This window comes from Marmota flaviventris, chromosome 17, assembly GCF_047511675.1.
Source record: "Marmota flaviventris isolate mMarFla1 chromosome 17, mMarFla1.hap1, whole genome shotgun sequence".
Taxonomy (NCBI): Eukaryota; Metazoa; Chordata; class Mammalia; order Rodentia; family Sciuridae; genus Marmota; species Marmota flaviventris.
Window position 1 is genome coordinate 40,030,379 of NC_092514.1, and position 24,353 is coordinate 40,054,731.

Here is a 24,353-nt window from a genome sequence, read left to right on the forward strand (position 1 = left end):
CTGGAAAGGATGGAAGAACTGGTTCAAGGAAGGCTGCTTCCCACCTGCAGGCCCACCAGCTGGGGATGACACTGTTTATTCCTGCCCCAGACAAAAGCCTTGGAAACCCATAACAAGTCTCCCTCTTGTTCTGCATCCTGAACCCCCAATGGGCCCCTGAGGTTAGAGACCCTGTGCCTTCACCCCATCGGAGCTTACTGGGGAGAGATCTGAATAAATAAGACACAATACCAAGAACTGAGCCAGGAGACCCTAAGAAGAAGGGGTCTAGCTTGCAAAATAGTCTCCAGCCTCTGGAGTTTTGCATCCCTCCTGGTCAGATTCCAGTGCTCTCTCCTCGCAGACAGAACACAACCATTAGCAGAAGAATCAAAATCTCTGAGGCTTGGTAATGAAAGAGGTCCTCAGTGGAAAGAATTGTGGGATATTTCCTTTTTTCCTTCCCCTTGGCTTGATCGCACCCCCACCTCCATGTAGTGGGAACAGCCGTGTTCTCCAAGGAACAAAAAGCACACAAACTTCCTGGTGAAGATTTTGCTGCTCAGTCTTCTGCAGGGAGGCGGGGGCTTCCAGGTCAGGTTCTGCCCCTGCATCTGGGATGTGAATGGACCCTCAAGGCACCGAGGGTTCATTAGGTGATGGGCTGCCTTCAGAACAGGGTGCCTCCCGAGTTGGCATGCCAGCAGCCCATCCAGGACAACTCAGTGGCCCAGCGGCCTGAAGCAGTCACTCGCAGTTTGGTTTGGTCCAGGCTCCAGTATTGATCATCTCTGAAGAAGATGATAGAGCCATCTTTCCTTGGCAAGGCACCACTGACCTCCTCAGGGACACCCTTCCAGTCCTGCAAACTGCGGGGGTAGTAAGGTTCCACTTGCAGTCCACCTTGGGCCAGCACATAGTAGCGGGCACCCTTGAAGAGGATGATGCGGTGCAGAGGAGGGAAGAAGAGGGCCGCATCGGGATGGCGGGGCAGGCCCCCTGCCCGGCACAGCTGTGAGAAACCCCACACTGACTTGGAGCCCCGGAACCTCCAGCATCGACTCCCTGTAGGGCATTGAGAAAGACAGGGTGAGCTGGAGCCCACTGGTCCCACCCATTGGTCTTCACTCCTTTGCTGTCTCCCTTGTTCCACTCAAGTTGGAGCCCAAGGTTGTTGGTTAATGGGGGCCGCCAACAAGTTAGTTATATACTGTAGGGGAGGGACTGCTATAGTTTAGGCTTCCAGCAGGTGTCAGCAGAGAGCCAACAGCCCAGAATGAACCTATCAATTTGTGCTTGCAGGGAGAGCAGGCTGGGGCCTGGAGAGGGGGCACAGTCCCTTCCCTGGGGGAGGAATGGAACAGGGAGAAGTCTTGGAACTTTCTTCACATCTACTAATTCTAAAAGGCAAGGGTTTTTTTTTTGTTGTTGTTGTTGTTCATGGCCACATTCCTGACACTTCCAGTGGTTTGGCACATAGAAGGACCTCCACATTTGTTTCATGAATGAAGGAATGAATGAATACTATCTACTAAAGAATTATGACATATATAGCAATATACTGCACACTCTTTGGCCATTATTTTTATCCTCCTTCCCCCCCAAAATGTATTATTTTCCCTATTGAAGGAATGCAAGCTCTAAAAATTAAGTGACAACCCCAGCCTCACACAGGATTCCTTAGAAGACACCATTCTTTCTGGAATGGCAGAGCTCAATAGCAGTCCTCTGCTTCCCTTTAGACTCTTCTCTGAAATGCTCCCCAGGACAACTTTGACACCTGCTGCTCTCCACTTCATCACTGAAAGAAATTTCCTGATAGTGTGTTTCTGGGGTCACTGGTTCATTGTGGGGTAGACTTTACCAGAGACTCATTGGATGAGTCTCCTCCCCTCTCTTGACCTCCCCTCTCTAATCCTCAATTTTCTCAGCTGCCTCAGGGCTGATACCTTTGAAGAAGTAGAAGTCTCCATCCTCCAATGACACTGCAGCAGCCTCAATGTTGGGAGGCAGCCTGGCCCACCTGTCCTGTAGTGGGCGGGGCTCTGAGACATTGCCATCAGGTGTCACCTCCCAGAAGTAGCTCCCTTTAAAGATGTACACTTGTTGGTCCCCATCTGCTTGGAAACAAGAGAAGCTTGAGGAATGACCATTGACCTCTGCCATGTTTCAGGGAAGGTATTATGAAGAACCCAGCTTCCCAAATCAACAAGCAAAGGGTGTGATATGCGCAAGGGACAGTTGGAGGAGATGTGGACAGGAGGAAGCAGTACTTGGCTTTCTGTGAGCTTGCTACTGTGCAGAATGCTTGTAGTTTGGGATTTATGGCTTCTGTAATCCATCCCTGCACCTTGTACTCCAGTTCTGGGGACCCTTGGAGATATGAAGAAGGAAAGAAGGAAGCCAGGCACGGGTGGGACCATCTTACCTGCAGTGATAGCATCGAAGGAAGAGTGGCAGTATTTAGGACCCTGGGTTTCAGGGTGCCTGCCTTGAGAGTTATGGGGATCCCAGGCCTCAAAGTCAGTGAACAACTTTCCTGGGAGCTGGATGGCCCTTGAGCCCCCTAGGGGCTTCCCTTTAGGAGTAAAGAGAGAAGAGGGAGAGAACAGACTGGTGGGGGTATGTTGAGTACTTAACCCTTCCCTTTGATTCCTTTCATGATTGTCTTACATGAGGGGCAAGGAGGAGGGTGGGAGTGGAGATAAGAGCTGCCCTGGTTGTTGGTGTTAGCCATAATAACACTAAACCCAGGAGTCTTGTCTCTTACCCAACAGCCTGAGATACAATTGGAGCAGAAAACAAAGCTAGGGTTTGGAACTAAGAAGGGCAGGGAATCATCTTCTCCAAATCTTGGGCAACACAGGTGGCATGATGGCATGGTTCAGGACCCCAGGGCTGTGATAATTTATAACAATGATAATAATTACCTCCTAGCCTTCACTTATCGGAGGAGTGAAGCAGAAATTTGGCATCAGCTCCTGAATCCTGGTCTTCAATTTCCTAGCTTTGCCACCTTGGGCAAGTTATTTATCCTCTCTGAACCCCATTATCCTTATCTGTGGTCCAAAAGACATTTAATTGGTGGCATGTTTTAAGTGTAAGTGCCTGGCCTGTGGTAAACACTAGTGAAATAGCAGCCGTCATTGTTACATTTTGTCGATTTTCCAGGCTACAAAGCATGCTCAGACCCACAGTAGCACAACATCCAGGTAGGTTAAGCAGGACCTCTATTATTCTCCTTTTTTTTTTTTTAACAAAAGGGAAAAATTAGGGCTCTTAGAGGGGAAATGTTTTGCCTAAGAGCAACTGCTAATCAGGAATGGCAAGTGACTTGAACCCAGGCCTCCTGGCTGTGCCCCTGGCACTCTGAAGCAGGTCCCAAGACAGTAGCACTGGCTGATTGATCTGGCCTGGTCTGCTCTAGGGGAAGGACCTTGTCTGAGCCCACTACCAGGTCGAGGCTCTGGGAATACTGGGAGTACCTGGGCATCAGCAACGTGCAGAGGGGGCATTGAGCCAGTGGGATTGTGGGGAGGGATGAGGGCTTTGGGTTCTGGGATGGGAGAGAGGTAAACTTAATTGGATCTGAGTGATGGACAAGGATGTGATGGGAGAGGGGCTGCCAAAGCTGGGGTTTGGGCAGGAATTCAGAAATTGGAATGCAAGGAAGGCAGCAGGGGAGAATCGCACCCAGGAATTGATTGGAGACTTATGGAGAGGTGGGAACAGAAGACTGAGGATTATCGGGTTTGAGGGGAGCCTGGAGCTTCGGGATTGGGAGGTCAGGTGAGGGGAGACCAGATTCCTAAGCTTAGGGTCTAAGGACTGGCGGCTTGCGAGGGGAGGGGGCGGGAACGGAGACACGACAGGGTGGCCCAGAAGCAGGGCTGGGAGGCTCACCATACAGGGTCTGCACCGCCAGCACGTCGTCCCAGCTGAGCAGCGCATCGCGGCCCAGCCTCTTGTAGTAGGGAGCCATGAGCGCGCGTGGCGCCGGCGAGTGGGTGAGGCCGAGCGTGTGGCCGATCTCGTGCGCCAACACCACGAAAAGGTTGCGCCCGCGGCGGCGGCTCAGAGACCAGCGCTCATCCAGGTCGAAGTGCGCTTCACCGCGTCTGGGAAGGAAGGCGTGCGCCAGGGCGCCCCCTGCAGGCGGCGCAGAGGGTCAGGGGGAGCAGCGACTCTCGCCCACGTATCCGCGCCAAACGCAAATGCCCCTGTGTGTCTTAAGCAGCTGGAGTGTGGGGAGGTGAACAGATGACTGACTAAACTATGGGATGTGGACTTCTAAGAGGTCCCATGGTGTAGATTCAGCTTGGGGCTAAACTGCATAGGTTCCAATCCTAGTTTTACAGTTCACTACCTGTGTGACCTTGGACAGGCAACTTTAACCTTCCCCTGTCTTAGCTTCCTGGTCAGAAAATGGGAATGGTGATAATAAGCTTCTTCCTCAAAGCGTTGTGAAAAATATGTGCAAGTAACTTAGAACAGTCCCTAAAACATATATGCTATATAAGAATTATTTCAAAAAGAATCTAGGAGTAAGAATTGGTGGTTACCCTGAGAAGGGAACATGCTAGGTCCTTCCATTCTGTTTCTTGATTTGGATACTGGGTGTATGAAAGTTCATCAATCTGTAAACTTATGATATGCAGCACTTTTATGTGTATGTATATTTTCTAAGTATGGGTATTCTTGCTTTCTTGCCCTCCCAGGGTTCTTTAGGTAGCCTCTCTCTCTACTTGTCATAGGAGTGAGCAGAGGGAGTTGGGCTGTATCAGGGATTTTAGTGGAGCCCACACACAGCCTAGATCCAGGGCCCCACCCCTCACGATTCAATTTCTGCAGAAGCAGTTTATGACACAGGGGTCAGAACATTGCTCTTTGATAATGTTGGCCTAGAAGCTTGTTGAAAGTCCTTTGGCTCTGCCTTCTTAGAGCTCAGGCCAGGTGGGATTGACAAATATGGGAGGCTGGCAATAAAAGGAGGGCCTTGTGGGGGTGGAGAGTCAGCCAAGGTAGGAGCAATCTGAATATGCCTAGAGCCATTTCTTGCAGGCTACATGCCATGCAGCTCTCACTAGGAGATGAAGAGACAGGTCTCAGAAAGGAGAAAACCAAACTCAAAAAGACAAAGCATCTGTCCCAAGTCAGAGAGCTGCTTGGGGAGTCCAATGTCCTGATGCCCCAGCACTGAACCATCTTAGGTACTGGAACTCTGCCTGGGTATGAAAGTAAACATGTCATATAGATATCACGAATGACATGCGTTACATGTAAGCATGTGTGCATGCCATATGTAGATTCTGGAAAAGCCTGGATTTCTTCCGGTACTAACTGGCCTCCCAGCAGCAGGACCTAGCAGTGCTCCTTGATACAGGTAGGCTTGATGGAGAGCAGAAAAGTGCAAGAGAGGTGGGAGCCCAAATTCCCAGGCCATACAGGGCTTAAGTCCCCACCCCAAAGGGATCCGACCATACTTCCTTTCCTCACTTTCCTCACTAGGAAAGAGGAGACCCACAAATAGCCCATAATCAGGTTCTGATAGCCAGTGTTGGCAGAATGGAAGGAGTACCTTTTACACTGCAGCCAGAAGCCATTGGGGTGGGGACAGAGGAAACCAGCTGTGGCTGCAGGATAGCACTTCTGTAGCTATCAGGGGATAGAATTTCACTTGCGTTGTAGCAGCCACTGTGGCAGTGAGTTGTGGGGCAGAGGATAGGAGCAGGGTAAAGTGGTGACCTCTGGTTGTTTTTTAAGAGTCTGATCTAGAGAACAAGAGAAGGCCAGTCCTGATGGATGATGGGACCTCAGAAGATTCTCCTAGAATAAATAATACTCTTTAGAATTTGCAAAGCATTTTCCAAGCAGAACCTTATCTGACTTCCCTACAGACATGTGAGGTGTACTAGGGCAGGGACCACTGTTTCCATTTTATAGATGTGGAATCTGAGGGCACTTTGGAGTGGGGCCATGGCCAAGAGGAGAAGGGATGCTCCATTGTCACCCACAGACTGCTTCTTGGTTGGGTTCCCCCTCCTGCCATATGGAGAGAGGTTTTGTGTCAGCACCTGGGCCGTCAAAAGCGTTGTTCAGCCCATCATTGTGGTCCCCTTGGAAGAAGGTGAGGCGGATGTCAGCAGGGCCGGTAGCCGGGGCCTCCCAGAACTCCAAAGCTGAGACGTTGCTCCACAACTGGAAGGCGGCACGCACAGCCCCCCGAACTACTGGCTCAGGCAGGCTCCCAGGCCAGTTCACCAGGCGGTAAGAGAGGTGCTGCTTGTACCATTTGTTGCCTGTCAGTCAGAAAGGACATGTCAGTCACACCTGCTGCTGGGTCTGAGCGAGTGTCTGTCCCCATGGATCCAGTATAATGGGGGGGAGGGCAGGCCCTGCCCAGGGAGCCTCTGATCTGAAGTCCCCATCAGATCACTTATACCCCCCATTTGACTGGAAGACACTGCCTCTGCTGAGGGGACTGCTCAGACTGAGGAGACTTGCCCTGGAGAGTCCCCAGTCTAGTGGGGGAGGTCCCAATATGATGGAGGATATGTAGCCTCTACCTAGGAAAAGCCTAGAAGTCTGTCTGAAACCCTGGTCTGTGGTCTTATTCTTTCCCACAGCCTGGACTGAGTCTGAAAAAGCTCTGTGTCTCTTGCTAGCAACAAATCTCAGCCTCTGCCTCCAGTGTCAGGACAGAGAAGCCCAAAGGTCACAGCTGTGACTGCCCCATCCGCTCTCTTCACCCCTTATAGCCTCCTGCCACCTCCCATAGGCTCCACCCTGCTCTTTCAGGGCCTGGGGCCTGGAGCTGGCCAGCAACCATTAAGACCCATTTATCTGAGGTCCTTCCCTGACCCCTTGCCCTCCTCCTCACTTCCGCAGGGACTCTGGAGAGCTCTGAGGTGAAAACAAATAAGAATGAAGGGTGTGTTTTGTCACAGACCCAGGGAAAGTTTTCCATCTCTGCTTAGTTAAGAGCTTCTCTCCCTTTGCCCCAAACCTCAGTTCCTCCACAAGGGCTAAGACTCTGGCCTCTGCCCCAGGTCAGCTGGGTCTCTCTGCAGTTCACTGGGCACCCAGGAACAGGGTGACTAGAAGGACCAGCTCCTGAGTTTCTCATGGGCAGTTTCTGAACCCTGCAAACTCAGGTGCTAAGACTGCAACCCCATAAGGAAGACTTGTAGCTTGAAGGCAGGACTTCTGGGCCCAGAGTGGGGTAACTGAGACCAGGGAGAAAGGGTCACAGAATGAGTGAGTAGCTGAGCTGGTCCCTGACCCCTAATCTAGTGCTCCTTCCAATTATACCACACGGAGAAGCAGGGCCATTTGCTAAGACTCCTGCCTTGTAAATCTGCCTGAACATCAGTCCTTCGGGTCAAAGCAGCAGCCCTGCATGGGCTGAAATTCTCCAGATGGAAGGAGAGAGGCTGGGCTCCCTTGCCCTCCCTACCATGGGAGTGGGGGAAGGGCATGTCCCTTTTCCCACCCCTGAGCTGAGCTCCATTCAAGGCAATGCTGCCTCCCTGGACTTGTTTGGTCTGGCATCCATCCAATCTCTGCCTCCAAGCCAGTGAGCAACCCTCCGAGAAGGAAGAGGGAATGATTCTAAGGAAGGGACCGAGACAGGGAAAGGGGGGGCGCTGGGGTCCAGAGGCACCACCAAGAGTTCATTATGTACCAGGAACACTCTGTTAGACTGTAAGTCTTCCCTGGACACAGACCATCCAGAACTGGGCTCCTTCACATCCTGCTGGGGGTGACTGACTCCCAGACTCCCCCCATGAACCTTCAATCCTTTAGCAATGTGAGGTGGCTTCTCCTGCTTTTGTTTTGTTTTGTTTTTGTTTGTTTGTGTTGATGATTGAGCCCAGGGGCACTTTACCACTGAGCTATATTCCAGCCCTTTTTATTTTTTACTTTGAGACAGAGTCTTGCTAAGTTGCTGAGTCTAGCCTCAAACTTATCATCCTCCTGCCTCAGACTCCTGAGTTGCTGGGATTATAGGCAGGTACCTGGCTTTTCCTGTCTGTTTGCAGTTAGAGAGAGGCCCCCTCTCTATGGGTAAGAAAGAGCAGGGGTAGTAATTCTCTGACTTTAGGTAGCCAATGAAGATGACAGATCTCAGGATAAAACTCTGCAAAAATATGTATATGTTTGTGTTTGTTGAGGGACAGAGGTACAGAGGATGAACACAACCAGGGATTCCAAGAAAATGACTGCTTCCTTGGGAGTGGAGACAAGCTATGGATGGGTGGCTGGTGAGCCCTCCAGGAAGAAAGGAACTGGTCCAAGGCAGTGGACTGAACCCTCTGCCCTATCCTTTTCAAGGTCAATTCTCATGGAGAAGGCTGGTCACTTCAGGCCCCATCCTAAGTTCTTGGTTGGACAGAGCTGGTTTTCACGATGACCCCCAGGCTTTTGTAGTAGTACCTGGCATTGTACCCCACCCCCAAAGACCTTGCATCAGAGTCCCATAGGGGGCCTGGCCTGGGTTGTAGCTCAGTGGTACAGCACTTGCCTAGCATGTGTGAGGAACTGGGTTCAATCCTCAGCACCACATTAAAAAAAAAATAATAAATCAATTAAAGATATTGTGTCTTGGGCTGGGGATGTGGCTCAAGTGGTAGCGCGCTCGCCTGGCATGTGTGCGGCCCGGGTTCGATTCTCAGCACCACATACATACAAAGATGTTGTGTCCGCCGAAAACTAAAAAATAAATATTAAAAAATTCTCTCTAAAAAAAAAATAAAGATATTGTGTCCATCTACAACTAAAAAAAAAAAAGAAACTCCCAAAGGGAAGAGGAAAGGGGTTGGGGGAGAGCTAGCCACTGTCTGAGAAGGAACTTGGAGTCCTAGAACATGCAATGGGAGCCTAATAATTCCACCTGTGAACTTACATAAATTGTGGAATTTCTCCATGCCTCAGTTTCTCTTTCTACAAAGTGGGGTCAATAAGACTTAACACATGTAAGATACGAGGCTTAAATAGGAAAGCAATGTGGAGCTGACTGGCAGGTGGTAGGTGCTCAGTAAATACCTGTGCCTTTTCCTACCTTTACCACCCCAGATATACCTCACAGACCTCCTGCCCCCACTAGCTCTGTAAAGGAACAGGGGGATTAAAAGTTAAACCTGCAGGCACAGAGAGGAGCAGGACTGGAGTTGTGGCTCAGTGGTAGAGTGCTTGCCTTGCATGTGTGAAGCCCTGGGTTTGATCCCCAGCACCATGTAAAAATAAATAAATTAAATAAAGGTATTATGTCCATCTACAACTAAAAAAAAAATTTTTTAAATGCAGGATATGGGGGGTGGGGAGGGCTGGGATTGTGGCTCAGCGGCAGAGTGCTTGCCTAGCACGTGCAAGGCCCTGGGTTCGATCCTCAGCACCACATAAAAATAAATAAATAAAATAAAGATATTGTGTCCAACTAAAAAAATAAATAATAAAAAAATGCAGGATATCCAGTTAAGTTTGAATTTCAAAATATAAATAAAATTTAAATAAAATAATTTGTATTCACCTGAAATTCAGATTTAGCTGGACATTCTGTATTTTAACTGACCAAGTGCTACTATCTTCTGTCCAAAATAGATACTCCAAATTGACTAGTGACAAAGGCACTCCATTAGATCCTTCCTTGGGGCAGGAGAAGGAAAGTTACAGCCATATGGAAGCAACCGCAGAGCTCAGGCCCCCAGTGCAGCTGCTGAGACTGTTTCTGGGGCTACCCCACTTTCCACTGTGCTCTTACAACAAGCCCTGATTACGCTTGGTAATCAGGGACTGGCTCTTCTTTGGAGCCTTTCATCGCAGAGTAGGGAGAAGGAGGGGCGGAACTCTGATCACAAGACACGAACCCAGGGCTGCGGCTCCTGGGATGGGTTCTGTCTGTTCTATTGGCCTCCTGAGCTCAGGCCTCTCCTTTCCCACTTCACTCTTCCCCTCTGCTGCTCAGAAACACGGTGGGATGAAGAACATGTTGATTCAAGGACATTTTGACCCCCGGGGTCCAGACCTCATCGCTGACTCCTTGCTTTACCAAGAATGAGGCCATTCTGCACAGGGCACCCCAAGTGGCCTGCCATGTGAATGCAGCAGAATGTGAAAACGGCTGGGAACAGCCGCCCTCCAACTGCCTACAATTTCCTTATGGATTAGCTGAACAATGAAAGCACACTCCATGCCTTCAAACCCATTCGTAGGAATATTATCGGTAAAAGTAGTTCACACAACTCCAAGTGGCAATGACCCCAAATTGCTCACAGTAAAATTAACTCTACATGAAGACCTGATGGGAAAACTTCATCTTGTTCCCAATCATGAAAAAGCAAAAAATGACCAGAGAAAAATTGACTTAATAAAAGCCATCATGATAGTAAAAAGACACATAGCCTGTTGTTTGTGAAAAACTGGCTTGGGATATAGCTCAGTGGTAGAGCTTGAGGTCCTGGGTTTGATCCCCAGTATTACAAAAACCAAACAAAAAAGGAGGAGGAGAGTAAGAAAAGACAAAGCTACAAAAGCGATGGAGGGAGAAGAAGAAAGTATATTGTATAAACTGTGCTGTGAGAGCTGGGGATATAGCTTAGTTGGTTGAGTGTTTGCCTTGCATACACAAGGCCCTGGGTTCAATCCCCAGCACCACAATAAATAAGCAAATAAATAAGTGTGCTGTGAGAAAAGCTCAGAACAGCAGATCCTCAGAGACAAAGTAGATTAGTGGTTCCCACGGGGACTGGGGAAGGAGACAATGGGGAGTAACCACTAATGGGCACAGAGTTTCTATTTGGGGTAATGAAAATGTTATGAAATTAGGAATTCAATTGTGGTAGCGGTTGCACAATTCTGCAAATATATTAAAAATCACCGAATGGAACCCATTAAATGGGTAAATTACATACTAAGTGAATTCCATCTCAATAAAGCTGTTAAGATGTGTTCTGTCTGAACACAACAAAGATGGATCACATCTTTGTTGAATAATTGTTATGAAAAAGAATTGATTCTGATGAATTTAATGTAAATGAAAAGCGTTGGCTGTAGTTTAACTGTTCTGCATAGAAAATTGATCAAGGAATTCAGTGGACTTGATGGGGTTTGATCTGGGAAATACTTGTACAATGAAAATTCATCAGTGTAGGTATAATTCTGGTTTAAATGTCCTTATTCATAATTATGGTCCTTGTGTCAAAACGTCCTATCTGCCCACCCCTCCCTGCCCTAGAAAGGACAGGTTACTAACAAAGCCCAGTCCCAGGCTAGTTTTTCCATCCATGGGCTTCAGAACATTGGGTGGTCCCAGCCCAGTTGGATTTCAACACTGCTCACCTTGCATTGCAAAGCGTTTTTTGCGCCTCATTTTGGCCCGGCGTCCTGCAAACAGCGCACTCATCCTCTCTGTCCAGGTTGCATGACTGTCAGTATCTGTGACCCCACAGCGGGGACGTGTCATCTGCCGAAGGGTGGCATAGTCGAGCACGCCACTGATGGGAAGTTGGGAAACCCACTGGAACTCTCTGCCAGGAGGAATTGAGATAAAGGACCACAAGGGGAGTGTGGGTAGGGGTGAGGACTGACTTCCTGGGATATGGATCGCCCACCCTCCTAGAGGAGGGAGAAGACAGGCGCTCTGCACCCTGCATGCCCAAGTCCTTCCCATCCCTGCTTCCTACCTGATGGCATTGCTGAATTGGGTGGAAGTGGGAGCTCTGGAGACATGTCCATTGAGGTACCCATACTTCTCCAGGAATGCCTGTGGGGGAGAGGAACATCACAGTTTCCTAGCATTCTTTCCCTTCGCTTTGTTTCTAAAGGTCCCCAGCACATACAGCCTAGCCCAATGTTGCCTCTTGTCCCAAGAGCGTCTGTAAATTATAGCAAAAAGAATTCTGGGCTTAAAAAATCACAAGGACCCAGACTCAATTTCAGGTTAACTTTGGCTTCCTCATCATCTTATGGCATTGTTAGAAATCTAGTGGGCATGCTGGACCCTTATGAGCTCTGAAGTGAGGCTGGTCTGGTCTTGAATCCCAGTGAGCAAGTTACCAAGCTACAGGTTTCTCAACTGTAAAGCAAACTTAATAATTGTATTTGCTTTCTAGGGTTTTTGTGTGAGGACTAATCACAATAGTGCTTATAGAGGACTTACCACGGTGTCTGTGTGAAGAATAGCTATACATGTGGTATATAGATAGACACCATTAATATGCATCAAATTTGCTCTGAATCAGTCAGCTTGTTTAGAAAATGCTCAGCTATTGATCAGGATTTGATCAGATATTAGCTGTGTCATGTCTGGATTGGGAATTCTCTCTCTCATTCTGGATTCTTGCTAAACAATTATCCTCCCCGACTAAATGCAGACATAATTAAGGCCCTGTGAACATCAATGTGCTTACTTTCAACCTTATGATGGATATAAAATCTTGACTTCCTAGAGGTGCATATTTGAATTAGAAACCTGCAATGTCTTCTTTCATTCATGAGTTTGTTAATTCATGCCATATACTAGGGGCCCTGCTGGGTATAACGGCAAATAAAAATCTCTAAAGGATCTTCTACACTAGTGTATAGAGACAGACAATAAAAACACCAGTACCAAGAAAATAAAGGAGATAAATTGGTACTATAAAGAAAAACACCCTGAGTGAAATAATTGAGAATAACTTAGAAACTTCACAATCAGGAGGTCAACGAAGGGCCCCCTGAAGAGTAAATATTTGATCCGTGTTCAGGAGATCCAGCCGGCCACCCAATGAGGTGGGAAAGGGCGGCACAGGCAGAGAGAACAGCAAATCCAAAAGCCCTGAGGTAGGATGACATCGATGTGTCTAAGGAATAGCAGAAAACATGGTAAGTGTGAAGAAGCAGGGCGTGAGATGAAGTCAGAGAGGCGGGGCTGTTGGCCAGGATAAAGAGTGCGGTTTTATTTTAGTCTTGCTGAGGGATTAATTGTAGGCAATGCATAAAGAGAGAAATCTGGATGACTTCTGAATTTTTAACTTGGAAGGTGGTGCTATTTGCTGCCTGTGGATGCCTAAGGGAAGAAGAGATGTGGGAAGATGAATGTGATAGTGTCAGAACGGTGACCCTAGAGCTCAAAGAAGCTGCCGAGTCTTTCAGCGTGTAGATGATACGAAGCCAGCACCTGGATGAGAGCCTCAGAGGAACTTAGGACATCAGAGATCATTCCACAGTATGAGTCCCTTTTCCTCCCCCACTGTCCTCACATACCTGGAAGCTGCTCTCCCAGAGACAAAGCTCTTGGAGGCCAGGGGAGAGAGCATGCGACTCATTATCCTCACCTATCACAGTCCTACCCTTTGGGAGCTGAAACACCTCCCCTTCTCACTGATCAAGACCCATAGATGTCACCTTGTATAAAAACATAGTCATCTCACCTGCTTAATTCTTATACAGACACGCACAATCTCTTGTTACCTGTAAAGAGATCATTTTCTGACTTTTTCTCTGACCCTCACCTTATTTCTTAACTCAAAATAATTCCAATCCTAGCTGTTGCCTCAAGGAAAGGACACAGCTGGGAATGAGACAAGACTCTAAGCCAGGATTGGCAAGACCCTAGGTATTTGCAGGTGTCCAGCCTCCTTTTTTATGGATTTCAACTACATCTGTCTTCAGCCAGCCCTGCTGAAGGCCACTTTCCTAAGGAACCCCTTTCCCAGGCAATAGAACACTTCGCAAGTCAGTGTCATTGTTTTTCTGTGTTACTGTTGCTTTCTTCTTTCCCTTTATAAACGTATACTATTTTCAGATTCACAACGGATCCAAGGAGTTCTAGTGGCTTGAGCGGGAGAATGATTTATTGCTCAAAATAATCTGGCAGCCTAGAATGGCCCGGAGCTTGCGATTGAGACTCTCTTCCCTATCCTGACTCTGCTAGGTGGCTGGGAGTGAATGACTCAACTTCCCTGAACTTGTCTTTACCCACAATGTGAGAACCTCACAAGATTCACAGAAAGACTGAACAAAGCAATGCATGCTTAGCATAGCGCCTGCTACCTAGTAAATGCTCAACAAATAGTCATCCAGTTGATTCGACTCAGAGGGAAAATAAACAAGAGACTTTGAAACACCACCCATCTGCAACATGGAAACTGCTTGGAACAAGGAAGCCACATCTATGGTCTCAGTCCAGGGGCTTCTGCCTGCCACTTGCCTCACTCCTCCAGGTGCCTGTTCTTTTCTTTGTCCTTTTCCTGTCCTCTTGTGAAGACAGAGGACTTTCTAAAGGAAGCCAGGGAATTAATGTCTCCTTAGAAGCAGTGTTACTGGGCGAGTGACTTGGGAGAGACAGGTCACAGGTCAACCTGGCTGGCACGCCCAGTCCTTATCAGGGAGTTGGCTCCCATTCTGGAACTAGGAAGCCTTGGACAGAGGGGGGAGGGAGGGAAATGGTCTGGCGGCTCCCATTTCCTGGCGGGCTGCCGTGCCTGGTACTCTGGCAGGCAAGGTGGGGTGGAGGCTTTTTCCAGGGGCCCCATCAGAGGGGGAGTTCTGGGCTCTGGGACCCTGCCATTGCAAGGCAGGGCTGAACTCCCAATAAACAGAATCAGCATGTGCCCAGGACACCAGCCAAGCAGAGGCACCCAGAGAATCTGATATTTTATATTTCCATAAAAGCACTGAAGTATTATAATAGAGATTTTCAGGATTTATGGACTCTTCAATTTAGTTTATACTGAGTGCGCATATATTTAAAAATTTCTAAATAACATTACAGGAAGGGGCTCCTTATCACTGTCACCGCTGAGAGCTCTAAAGCTCTGTTGGGGGTGGGAGGCAGATCCATGGCCCGGCGGGAGGAGGGGGCAGGGTTAGACTCCCTCTGCTCCAGGAGCTGTCCCCAAACCTCTTCTGTTACATTTCCCGTACCTCAGTGTCCCCTGAAAAGGTGGGAGAAACATCCAACTCTGCATGGGAGAAAGAGCAAAGGATGTGGGGCCGGGGCGCGGGGTGGCAATGTGGTCAGGGTCCCAGGAAAAGACGAAGGACCGACCAGGAGGCAGAGCTCCTGTTTGTGGGAATCATTTCTTCTGGCTTTTGTTTTCTGGAGACTTGTCTGGTGTGTGTTTTAGGAACTGGAGACCCATCAAAGGTCATCCCCACCCCTCTTCATTGAGGTAGTTCCCAGGCCACTTGTCCCTACCTGGAAGGACTTGATTATCTCCTGGGGAGCCCAAGGTTTGAGCTGAATGGAGAGGAAGCTGGAGGGCTGTGCCCCAGAGGTGACTTGCCCCACCCTAAGCCCATGCCAATGCCCTTCCCACTTGCTTAAGGATGGGGCCACTTTCCTGGGGAGTTGCCTCTGAGTGTCCCTGGGAGTGGCTCTGGTGTCTGGATAAAATGAAAATGGTTCCCTTGAAACCAGCCAGGCAGGTGGGACGACGGTGACTCTGAGAGGTCTAGTCCTGCATGCGCCCAGACTTGTCCTGGGTGAGTGCGTAGAGGCCAGTCCATTCAGTGCCTGAGGGAAGGGGAAACTCTGGTTGGTTTTGAACAGGGAGACCAACTATGAATCCTAGGCCTTAGTCAAGAACTCTGAGTCACGGGGCTGGCAGGGCCAGAGCACTGGACCCAGAGGCTTGAGTTTTATCTACTGCCAGCTGGAGTCCTGGGGCAAGTCCTGCACCTCAGGTTTGTCTTCTGTGAAATGGGGGTGGGGGTGGGAGTACACGTGGACACTGTACCTTCATATATATATATAATATATGTATATATTCCTGCCCTCGTATACATATTCCTGCTCTATTATTGTAGCCTTGCTTCTGAAACTGCCTAACTGTGTGAACGATGACAGTTACTTAATGTTTTACAAGGGCATCATGAAAACTCAAGAAGATGCTTGGGAAAAGCTTCATGACAGTTGTCCTATTAAAAATATTATTTATACCTCTGTGGCCACAAAACTTTATTGTTGGAAGGGACCTTCAATAGATGAGTCTATGACTCATTCCTAGACACTTCCTGTGCATTAAAGAGTTTCAGCAACAGAAATGAAACCAAGATTGTGTGTGTGTGTGTATGTGTGTGTGTATGTCTGTGTGGTACTGGGGATTGAACGCAGGGGTGTTCTACCACTGAGCTACATCTCCAACCCTTTTTATTTTATTTTGAGGTAGGGTCTTGCTAAGTTGCTCAGTTTGGCCTCCAACTTCAATCTTCCTGCCTCAGCCCCCCAAGTAGGATTTATAGGTATTCACCCCTGAGCTGGCCGAAACCAAGAATTTAAAAATTGCAAAATGGGGCTGGGGATGTGGCTCAAGCGGTAGCGTGCTTGCCTGGCATGGGTGCGGCCCGGGGTTCGATCCTTAGCACCACATACAAACAAAGATGTTGTGTCCGCTGAAAACTGAAAAATAAATATTGAAATTCTCTCTCTCTCTCTCTCAAAAATAAATTAGCTACTTTAAAAAAATAAAAATAAAAATTGCAAAATGGCAAACTCATGAAGAAACCACGTTGCTTCACCCACAATACAGTCCATTTCAGATTGTATTTCCTGATAATTTTGTTTGTTTCTCTGTAGTGACTGTAGGTTTTGCATATGCTTCGGGTACATGTGTAGTATTATTAGCCAAGTCAAGATGCAAGGGATGATAGCCACATTCTGCCCCAACATGTTCTGTACATGAAAACATTTTCTGGTAATCAGGAGCACAATAGACTTTTGACAACTACAAAGATTTTAAAGGGATTATGCCCTCTTTGAGCCTCACAATCACCTTGCAAGAACATAGCCAGGGCAGGTGTTGTTATTCCCATTGTATAAAGATGAGAAAATTAAATCTTGGGAATTCTGCGCCTTGTTAGAATGTCCTAGTGAGTGACAGAACCAATACTTGAATTCAGATCCTCTGACATCCAGCCCAGAGGTTTTATTTTGTTTCAAGCAAGTGACTCCAAGGCTTGACACCAAAGGAGAGGGCCCAAGCTCTCCCTGCAAGGGGTGGGCTCTAAACCAAGAGGAAGGTAAAAAACTGGGGTGTTTCCATCTGCAGGTCTCCTGCCTTCTCCTAGGGAGGTCCAGGGGCAGAGCAGAGGGAAGACGCTGCTCAGGCAGAAGACTCTGAGGTTTTCAAACAGAGGTTGGGCCCCATCTCCTGCCAACACCCCAAGCAGGTCCTACAGGCCTCAGGTGCTCAACAGGACTGAAGAGTGGTCGTCCACAAAGGCCAGCATGTGCTTCAGGAGGCTGCCTTCACTTCCAGCCCCTGGGAGCTGGGGAAGGCCCCGTGCAGTGGGATCAGTTCAGCTCCTCAGCTCTATTTTTGGAAAAGCCTTACCCTCCCCATTTTTCTCTCTTCCTCCCTCTCTCCCTTCCTCCCTTCCTTCTTCCTGGCTTCCCCGCCCCTCCCCCTTTCTTTTCTTTCTTTTGTTGGAGATCTAACCACCCTGGGGTGGTTAGATCTCCAACAAAGTAAGTATACTTAGGCAAGCACTCTACCACTGAGCTAAGTCCTGCCCGCGGCTCCCTTTCTTTTCTCCTACTTTTCCTGTTCCTAGTCTCATATTTACAAACTTCTGTCTGGGCGTAACCTAGATACCTCTTACAGTAGTCTGTTCATTTTTTTTCTTTTCTGTCCCTAAGGTAGTTGGAAAAACACTACTCGCCTCTATCTACATCCCATTTATATTCCTTATATTATGAAAAAGCCATACTATATGGACTCCAGGACCTCACTAGGCTTGTATGGCTGAATTTGGGGCACCAAAAATGCCCTCACCCATGTCAAGTTTAGGGAGGAGTTGTTCAACTGACTCTCCCTGCCTGATTCCATGACCCACTCTTCCCTTTCAAACTGACTTAACAAATGCTTTTCTACCAACTTGTGGTCCTCTGAGACCCATTGGAATCTCTTCTTCACTTCTATTCACCCTGTACCCATGAGTCATTATGCTGAGCTCTTGGGAATGGTTTCCACGCCCAGGCTTCTAGGTTTCTGATTCATAAAAGTTAAATGAATGGCTCTGGGGTATGAGAAACAGACATTGCATCTGGGGGTGAAAACTCTACTGTAGCTTGAACATCTCCCTGGAGAAACAAATGATCCAGCCCATTGTAGTACTGGAACACTGGGAGCAGCTGAGTGGGAGGCAGGTCTTGGAACTACTGTCTGGTTGCTCTAAAGATGGTCCAAGTAAAGTAAATGGTAGACCGATCCTTTGGGGCAGTCTGTCACTAAACTGCAGGACAGGGCCTGGCTGGGAATGAGAGGGGGCCAGAGCAATGACATTGTTCATTAACTTTCAATCTTGCAACTCAGCAGTGGAGGCTCTTCCTACTTTCTAGTACTGTGAGAAGCTCTCGCTTTCCTTAAGTGGGCGACAATGAACTTGTTCATAACACAGCTTTATAAGTGCTGAGCCTCCTCCCAGGCAAAGCCCTCTGCGGAAAATCCTCAACTTTATGAGTTGGTGTGCACACACACACACACAGGGGACACATAGAGCCACACACCCACACAAGATGCAGGGACACACCCAGTGACATGGGAACATAGACACATTCAGACAGTTGTGGCCACACAGTAGGTGATGTGCACACACACACTCAAGTGCGCACACTCATACTTGCGCGCGCACACACACAGAGGCAGAGGCAGAGGCAGATAAATATAATAAGCCAAACAGCGCTAGAGCTAGAGAGAATCTTAGAAGTCATTTAAGAAGTTCGCAGGGTGTGGTGGCGCACACCTCTAATATCAGCATTTTGGGAGGCTGAGGCAGGAGGTTCCAAGTTTGGGCCAGAGTGGGCAACTTAGTGAGACCCTGGCTTAAAATGAAAGATAAAAAGAATTGGGGATATAGCTTAGTGGTAAAGTGACCTTGGGCTTAATCTCTAGTACCAAAAAAAAAATACCCCCCAAATACATTTATTTTACAGAGGAGGAGCTGCAGTGACGTCCAGAGAGGTAAAGGAAATAAGCTATGATCACACAGCTTATTTTTTAAATTATTTCTTTCTTTCTATGCCCTTTGGGTTCAATCTGCGCATGTATGATTTCTCTCTCTCTCTCTCTCTCTCTCTCTCTCTCTCTCTCTCTCTTTTAGCTTCTTTAAAGTAGAAGCTTAGATCATTGATCTCAAACCTTTCTGCTTTTCCACTAGAGGCATTTCAATCTCTACAGTCACTCTAATCACTGATTTAGCTATATCCCAAAATGTTGATGTGGAATATGTTCTATTATTACTTCACTTCAAATATTTTCTAATTTCCCGGTGGTTTCACTAATCAGTGGGCTACATCCCCAGACCTTTTTAATATCTTATTTAGAGACAGGGTCTCACCCAGTTGCTTAGGTCCTCACTAAGATGCTGAGGCTGGCTTTGAACTCTTGATCCTCCTGCCTCAACCTCCCGAGCCACTGGGATTACAGGCGTGCACAACTGAGCCCAGTTTATTCTGGCATTCTTTTTTTATGTGTGTGGTGCTGGGGATTGAACCCAGGGCCTTGTGCATGTGAGGCAAGCACTCTACCAACTGAGCTATATCCCCAACCCTTATTCTGCCATTCTTAAGTATAATTTTCTATCAAGATCAAATAGGGGGCTGAGGATGTGGCTCAAGCGGTAGCGCGCTCGCCTGGCATGCGTGCGCGGCTCGGGTTCGATCCTCAGCACCACATACAAAGAAAGATGTTGTGTCCGCCAAAAACTAAAAAATAAATATTAAAATTTTCTCTCTCTCTCTCTTTAAAAAAAATTTAAAAAGATCAAATAGATCAAGGCGCCTGACCACGTTGCTCAAGTTTTCTCCATCTTTACCAATTTTTTAAATCTCGTTATTCTACTCTTGATTGGGAGAGGGTGTCAAAAATTTCCAATTATCCAGTCACAAAAAAAGATCATGTTTTAGATAATTTATATGCAATATCCAGGATATGCAAATATACAGAGGCAAAAATTAGATTGCTGCAGATCTTGTCAAGGCTTGGTTTTAAGTACATCCTTAACCTAATTTAGTCCCCTTGGAGTTAATATTGTACCAATATTAGAATACTTTACACTTCTCACTCGACGCATCCCATCTCCTACTTCACACCTGACACTTTTGATTCACAAATGTATTGATCCACAACAGTAGAGTTCCATTTTCCGCCCCCGCCATCCCTGTGCTATTATCATAACTTTGGCCTATGTTGTAACATCCAATTTACGATTCTATTATTTTGTTTTGAACAGTTGCCTTTTAAGGAAATTATGACATGGGCAAAAGTACTTTATGTCTAGCCATTTCTGAGCTTTGTTTAAGTAGGGCTTACTCTAGATCATGGTCCTCACCCCTAAGGCATGGCACCACCAGAGTTTCAAGTGGACGCCTGGGGTGTTAAAGATTTTTCCATTTTTGGTTGACCAAACTCCAACATTTTCCCGAAGTGCTTGACTTCTAGGGCCTTTTTTCTGTTCTCAGTCACATAACTGTTGTTCTCTGGTAAGCCTCACACAGTCTCCAACAACATATGCCACCACCGTCCTCAGGAGAGCACTTGGAGTGAGCCTCCACCCAGAGGTGTGGGAGTCCCTTCAGTGTTGTCCCCTCCTCCAGGAGGCACTGCTCCACAGATTCTAGCTACGTCTGACCTATGTCACCTCAGCTCAACAAGGACTCTGTGCTCTACTTGAGGTCCAGCTGCCCCCTATCCCCATTGCAGTCAGGGAATTGTCCCGGGAGTCAAGAGCTGTGGTGACCTGAGAGTTTCCCTTCTATGATGACTGTATTTCCCTAAATGACCATAATGATCTCTCTCATGCTAGCGCTCTTCTCACCCTGTGACTTTCAACACTTTTCCCACCAGGTGTGAGGTCTCTGTTGAACCCCGGTAGGGCTTGGGACCCCTGTAGCCAATGAAGCGCCACAGAAGTGATGCTTTGCATGGTGGCACAAGCCTGTAATCTCAGTTTAGGTATTCTGGAGGCTGAGGCAGGAGGACACCAAGTTCTAGGCCAGCCTGCGCAATTCAGTGAGACCTTGTCTCAAAATAAAATTTAAAAAGGTCTGGGGATGTAGTTTAGAGATAGAGAGCCTAGTACCATCAAAGAAAAAAAAAAGTGATGCTATGTGATTTCCCAGTCTACTCTATAAGAAGGATGCAATCTAAAGCTACCTATCCGCCCTGACCACCACCACCCTGAACACTCATTCTCAGGACCCAGTCACCATATTGTTAGGAAGCCCAATCTGGCCTACAGGGACAGACTGTGTGGATAGGTCCACATGGAGAAGACCTGAGGCTCAGCTGACATCCAGCATCAGCTGCCAGATATGTGAGTGAACAGCCCTTAGATGATACCAGCACCAGATACCGCAGAGCAAAGACAAGCTGCCCCAACTTGCCCTATTTGTAATTTTGACCCACAGTGTCTGTGAACTTAATCAAGGATTGTTTTACTTCACTAAGTTTTTGGGGTAATTTGTAATGTAGCCATAGTAACTGTAACACCATCTCTTAGGAATTGTAGTCCTGTGCTGCCCATTTTCCAATACTGAAAATAGTTGCCTTACATATTTTGTCCACTGTGATTGTTAGGGAGAGCTAGTCTCCAAGCCAGGACTTTAATCTGAAACTCTGTTTTCTAAAATAATGAGAAGGATAATTATAACATCCACAATAACATTGACAGCAACTTCCTCTTTCTGTGTGCTAGGTGCTATGCTAAACATTTAAATATATGAGCTCAATGAAACCACACAATGATCCTGTGAAATAGGCATTATAACCCCCTGGTTTGCATGCAGGTCTGGAAGCCCATGCAATTAAACACACACAAACACACACACACACAATTTCATATATATATATATATATACATACATACATACATATACATATATATATGTGTATATACACATAAGTATGTATATGCATTGGCATACAGAGACACACATGCACCCATTACACTTTTTCAGAGTTTTTTATGCTTTAAAAATATTTCTATGCTCACAGTTAAAAATTCCTTTCCCCCAGTTTATGCTAAATAGATTGAAAGGGACTCAGTCTGCTAGATATTAATTTCCCCAAGCATACCCCAAGATGAAATCCTCCATCTGTGGTCACCACAGTCATGGGCAGCAGAGATATTGTCTGTTCCTCTGCCAAGGTTTGCATGGGACCCAATTTGGGGATGGGTGGGGTGGGACTTTTAACAAGACTTGGCTTGGTAGACAGAATCCTTCTCCTGGGGCCTCAAGGACTCTGCACTTGATGTTGTAAGAGTCTAAATTCAGAGAAGCAAAGTGATTTCTTGAATATGCAAAAGTGGAAGCACAGAACAAGAAACCAGCGCTTGGAAGGGTAAGGGCTGAGGGAGTTAAAGGGACAATCTTCCGGAGCAGTGACTAGAGCCGGCTGTTGGAGGAGGAGTCATAGAGGGCCCTCCTCATTATTCTGCAGGTTTCCCAAATTCAGTTTGCCCCTCATAAACAAGGGGAGTATTGTGGATAGTGAGAACCTCTAAACTGGCAGTTTTAGGGCAGAATGAAGTGTTTACGGGAGAAAGAGTCTCAGGACACAGGGAAAACTTATTTTCACTTCTTAAAAGAGTGGAGACATGGGTCCTATTCTTGAGAAGAAGGACACAGAGATGCTTCTTTGGGGAAAGCAAGAAATGACACTGTTGTGTAATTACAATTACTTTTTATCTAGAAAACAGACACCATGGGGCTGGGCATGTGGCGCTCGCCTGGCATGCGTGCGGCCTGGGTTCGATCCTCAGCACCACATACAAACAAAGAGGTTGTGTCCGCCCGAGAACTAAAAAATAAATATTAAAATTCTCTCTCTCTCTCTTAAAAAAAAACCACAGTAATGAAAACTGATACAAAAAATCCTTGAATAAATATTATAAAAAAAGAAAAAGAAAGAAAACAGACACCTAAATCTATCCCCAGCCCTACCTCACAAAAAGTTTCCCTTGTGTAATCGACAGCGAGCAGCTAAGTCCACTGTAGGAAAGTGAAATGGGAAATCTTTGAGATTCACCTTGGCCTTCCTGTCCCCTCTCTCACGTTCAGTCCTGAAACATTGTTTAAAGCTCCCTATAAGCACTTCTCCAGAGTACCCTACTCTTAGCCATTTTATAGACGAAGAAACTGGTTCTGCGCAGTTTAAATGGCTTGCCCTAGCTGGGCAGGGCAGCCCAGTGCGGGAAGCCGGCTCCGCTCGGAAGTTTCAGCCAGCAGTAACCTCTCCATGGCACCCCATCTGGGCTTCCCCCCAGCCCACCACCGTTGTGTGAATGAATATCACGTCTGCCCAGACTAGGCAGTGAGGGTGGGAATTCCCTCTCAGCTCTTGCCTCCCAATCCCTTCGCTGTCCCTACTCCCATCCCCGCCCATCAGTGCGGATCCGCGCGTGCCTGTGTGGTCCCAACCCTGGCAGGGGGAAGAATTGTGCCCCGGCTCTTTGTGTGCAAGTGTGCAGGGGGCGGAGGACAGCGAGAACGCAATGCAGATCGTCTGCTCAGATGGGACCGCGGGGTGGCCTGTCTGCAAACTTCGCCCGGAACACACCGCTTACCTCTGCCTCTTTGCGTAGCTCCTGGCCTGCGCGGTCCGCGGGCTCGGCGTCCAGTCCACCCCACAGCAGCAGAGGCAGGGCGCGCAGTAGGAGGCCGACCCGAGCTACCATTTCGTCGGCGCTCCAGCTCCCCGCGGTGAGGAGAGCTGCCGAGCGCCCGGCACCCGCGGGCAGTCAGCTGTGCGCTAGTCCCCGAGATGCGCCACCCCTGCGCCGCCCTCGCGGACAGGGGCGATCCCAGGGGCTTGCAGGGCGCTCTGGACAGTTCCTTGCTGCGCTCGTCTGGGGCCGGCCGGAGGTCGTCCAACTCCAGTAGTGCCTGCCCACAGGTCCGCCGGCCGGAGGACCGCGGGAGGGAGGAAGGGAGGGAAGAGGGGCGGGAACCCGGCACTCCCGCCCCACCCACCCTTCGCCGCTGGAACGCGCCGAGGTCCTGGAGCCTCTTCCGCTGGCTGTACTGCCTCGCCCTGCGCCTGCCACCGCCCAGCTCACCCCTTCTCTCCCTGCCACCTTCAATTGATCCAGATCTCTGCATGGAGGGCCGGGGAAGAATGGTCTCCTGGCAGTTGTGACTACCTAAGACTTAGATGGAGAGGGGTTCTGGCCTACCTGAAGGTAGTTGATAATTTCGGTAGATGGGGAGTGAGTCCCTGGAGTGTAGGAGAAGGAACCCTAGACTCCTAGACTGAATCAGGATTGGGTTTGAGTTTCAGATTTGATTTTGATTTTTTTTTTTTTGGTAGATGTGTGAATCCTGCACCAACCACCTGCGGGATGTGTGGACTTAGGCCAGTCACTCACCCGCTTTTCTTATCAGTATATAA

The 24,353-nt window shown here is 47.9% G+C and overlaps 1 protein-coding gene across 1 annotated transcript; it reads right to left on the bottom strand.

The window, feature by feature from the left end:
- Positions 1-37: 37 nt before the first annotated feature.
- Positions 38-23,859, bottom strand: Mmp28 (matrix metallopeptidase 28). The gene is made up of 8 exons (XM_027923801.2): positions 23,530-23,859; positions 11,661-11,740; positions 11,317-11,504; positions 6,054-6,278; positions 3,883-4,128; positions 2,408-2,557; positions 1,929-2,096; positions 38-1,044 (listed from the first exon to the last, which is right to left on the bottom strand). Exons 1-8 carry the CDS (start codon positions 23,638-23,640, stop codon positions 650-652), a joined length of 1,563 nt encoding a protein of 520 aa, XP_027779602.1. The 5' UTR covers positions 23,641-23,859; the 3' UTR covers positions 38-649.
- Between the last annotated feature and the right edge of the window lie 494 nt (positions 23,860-24,353).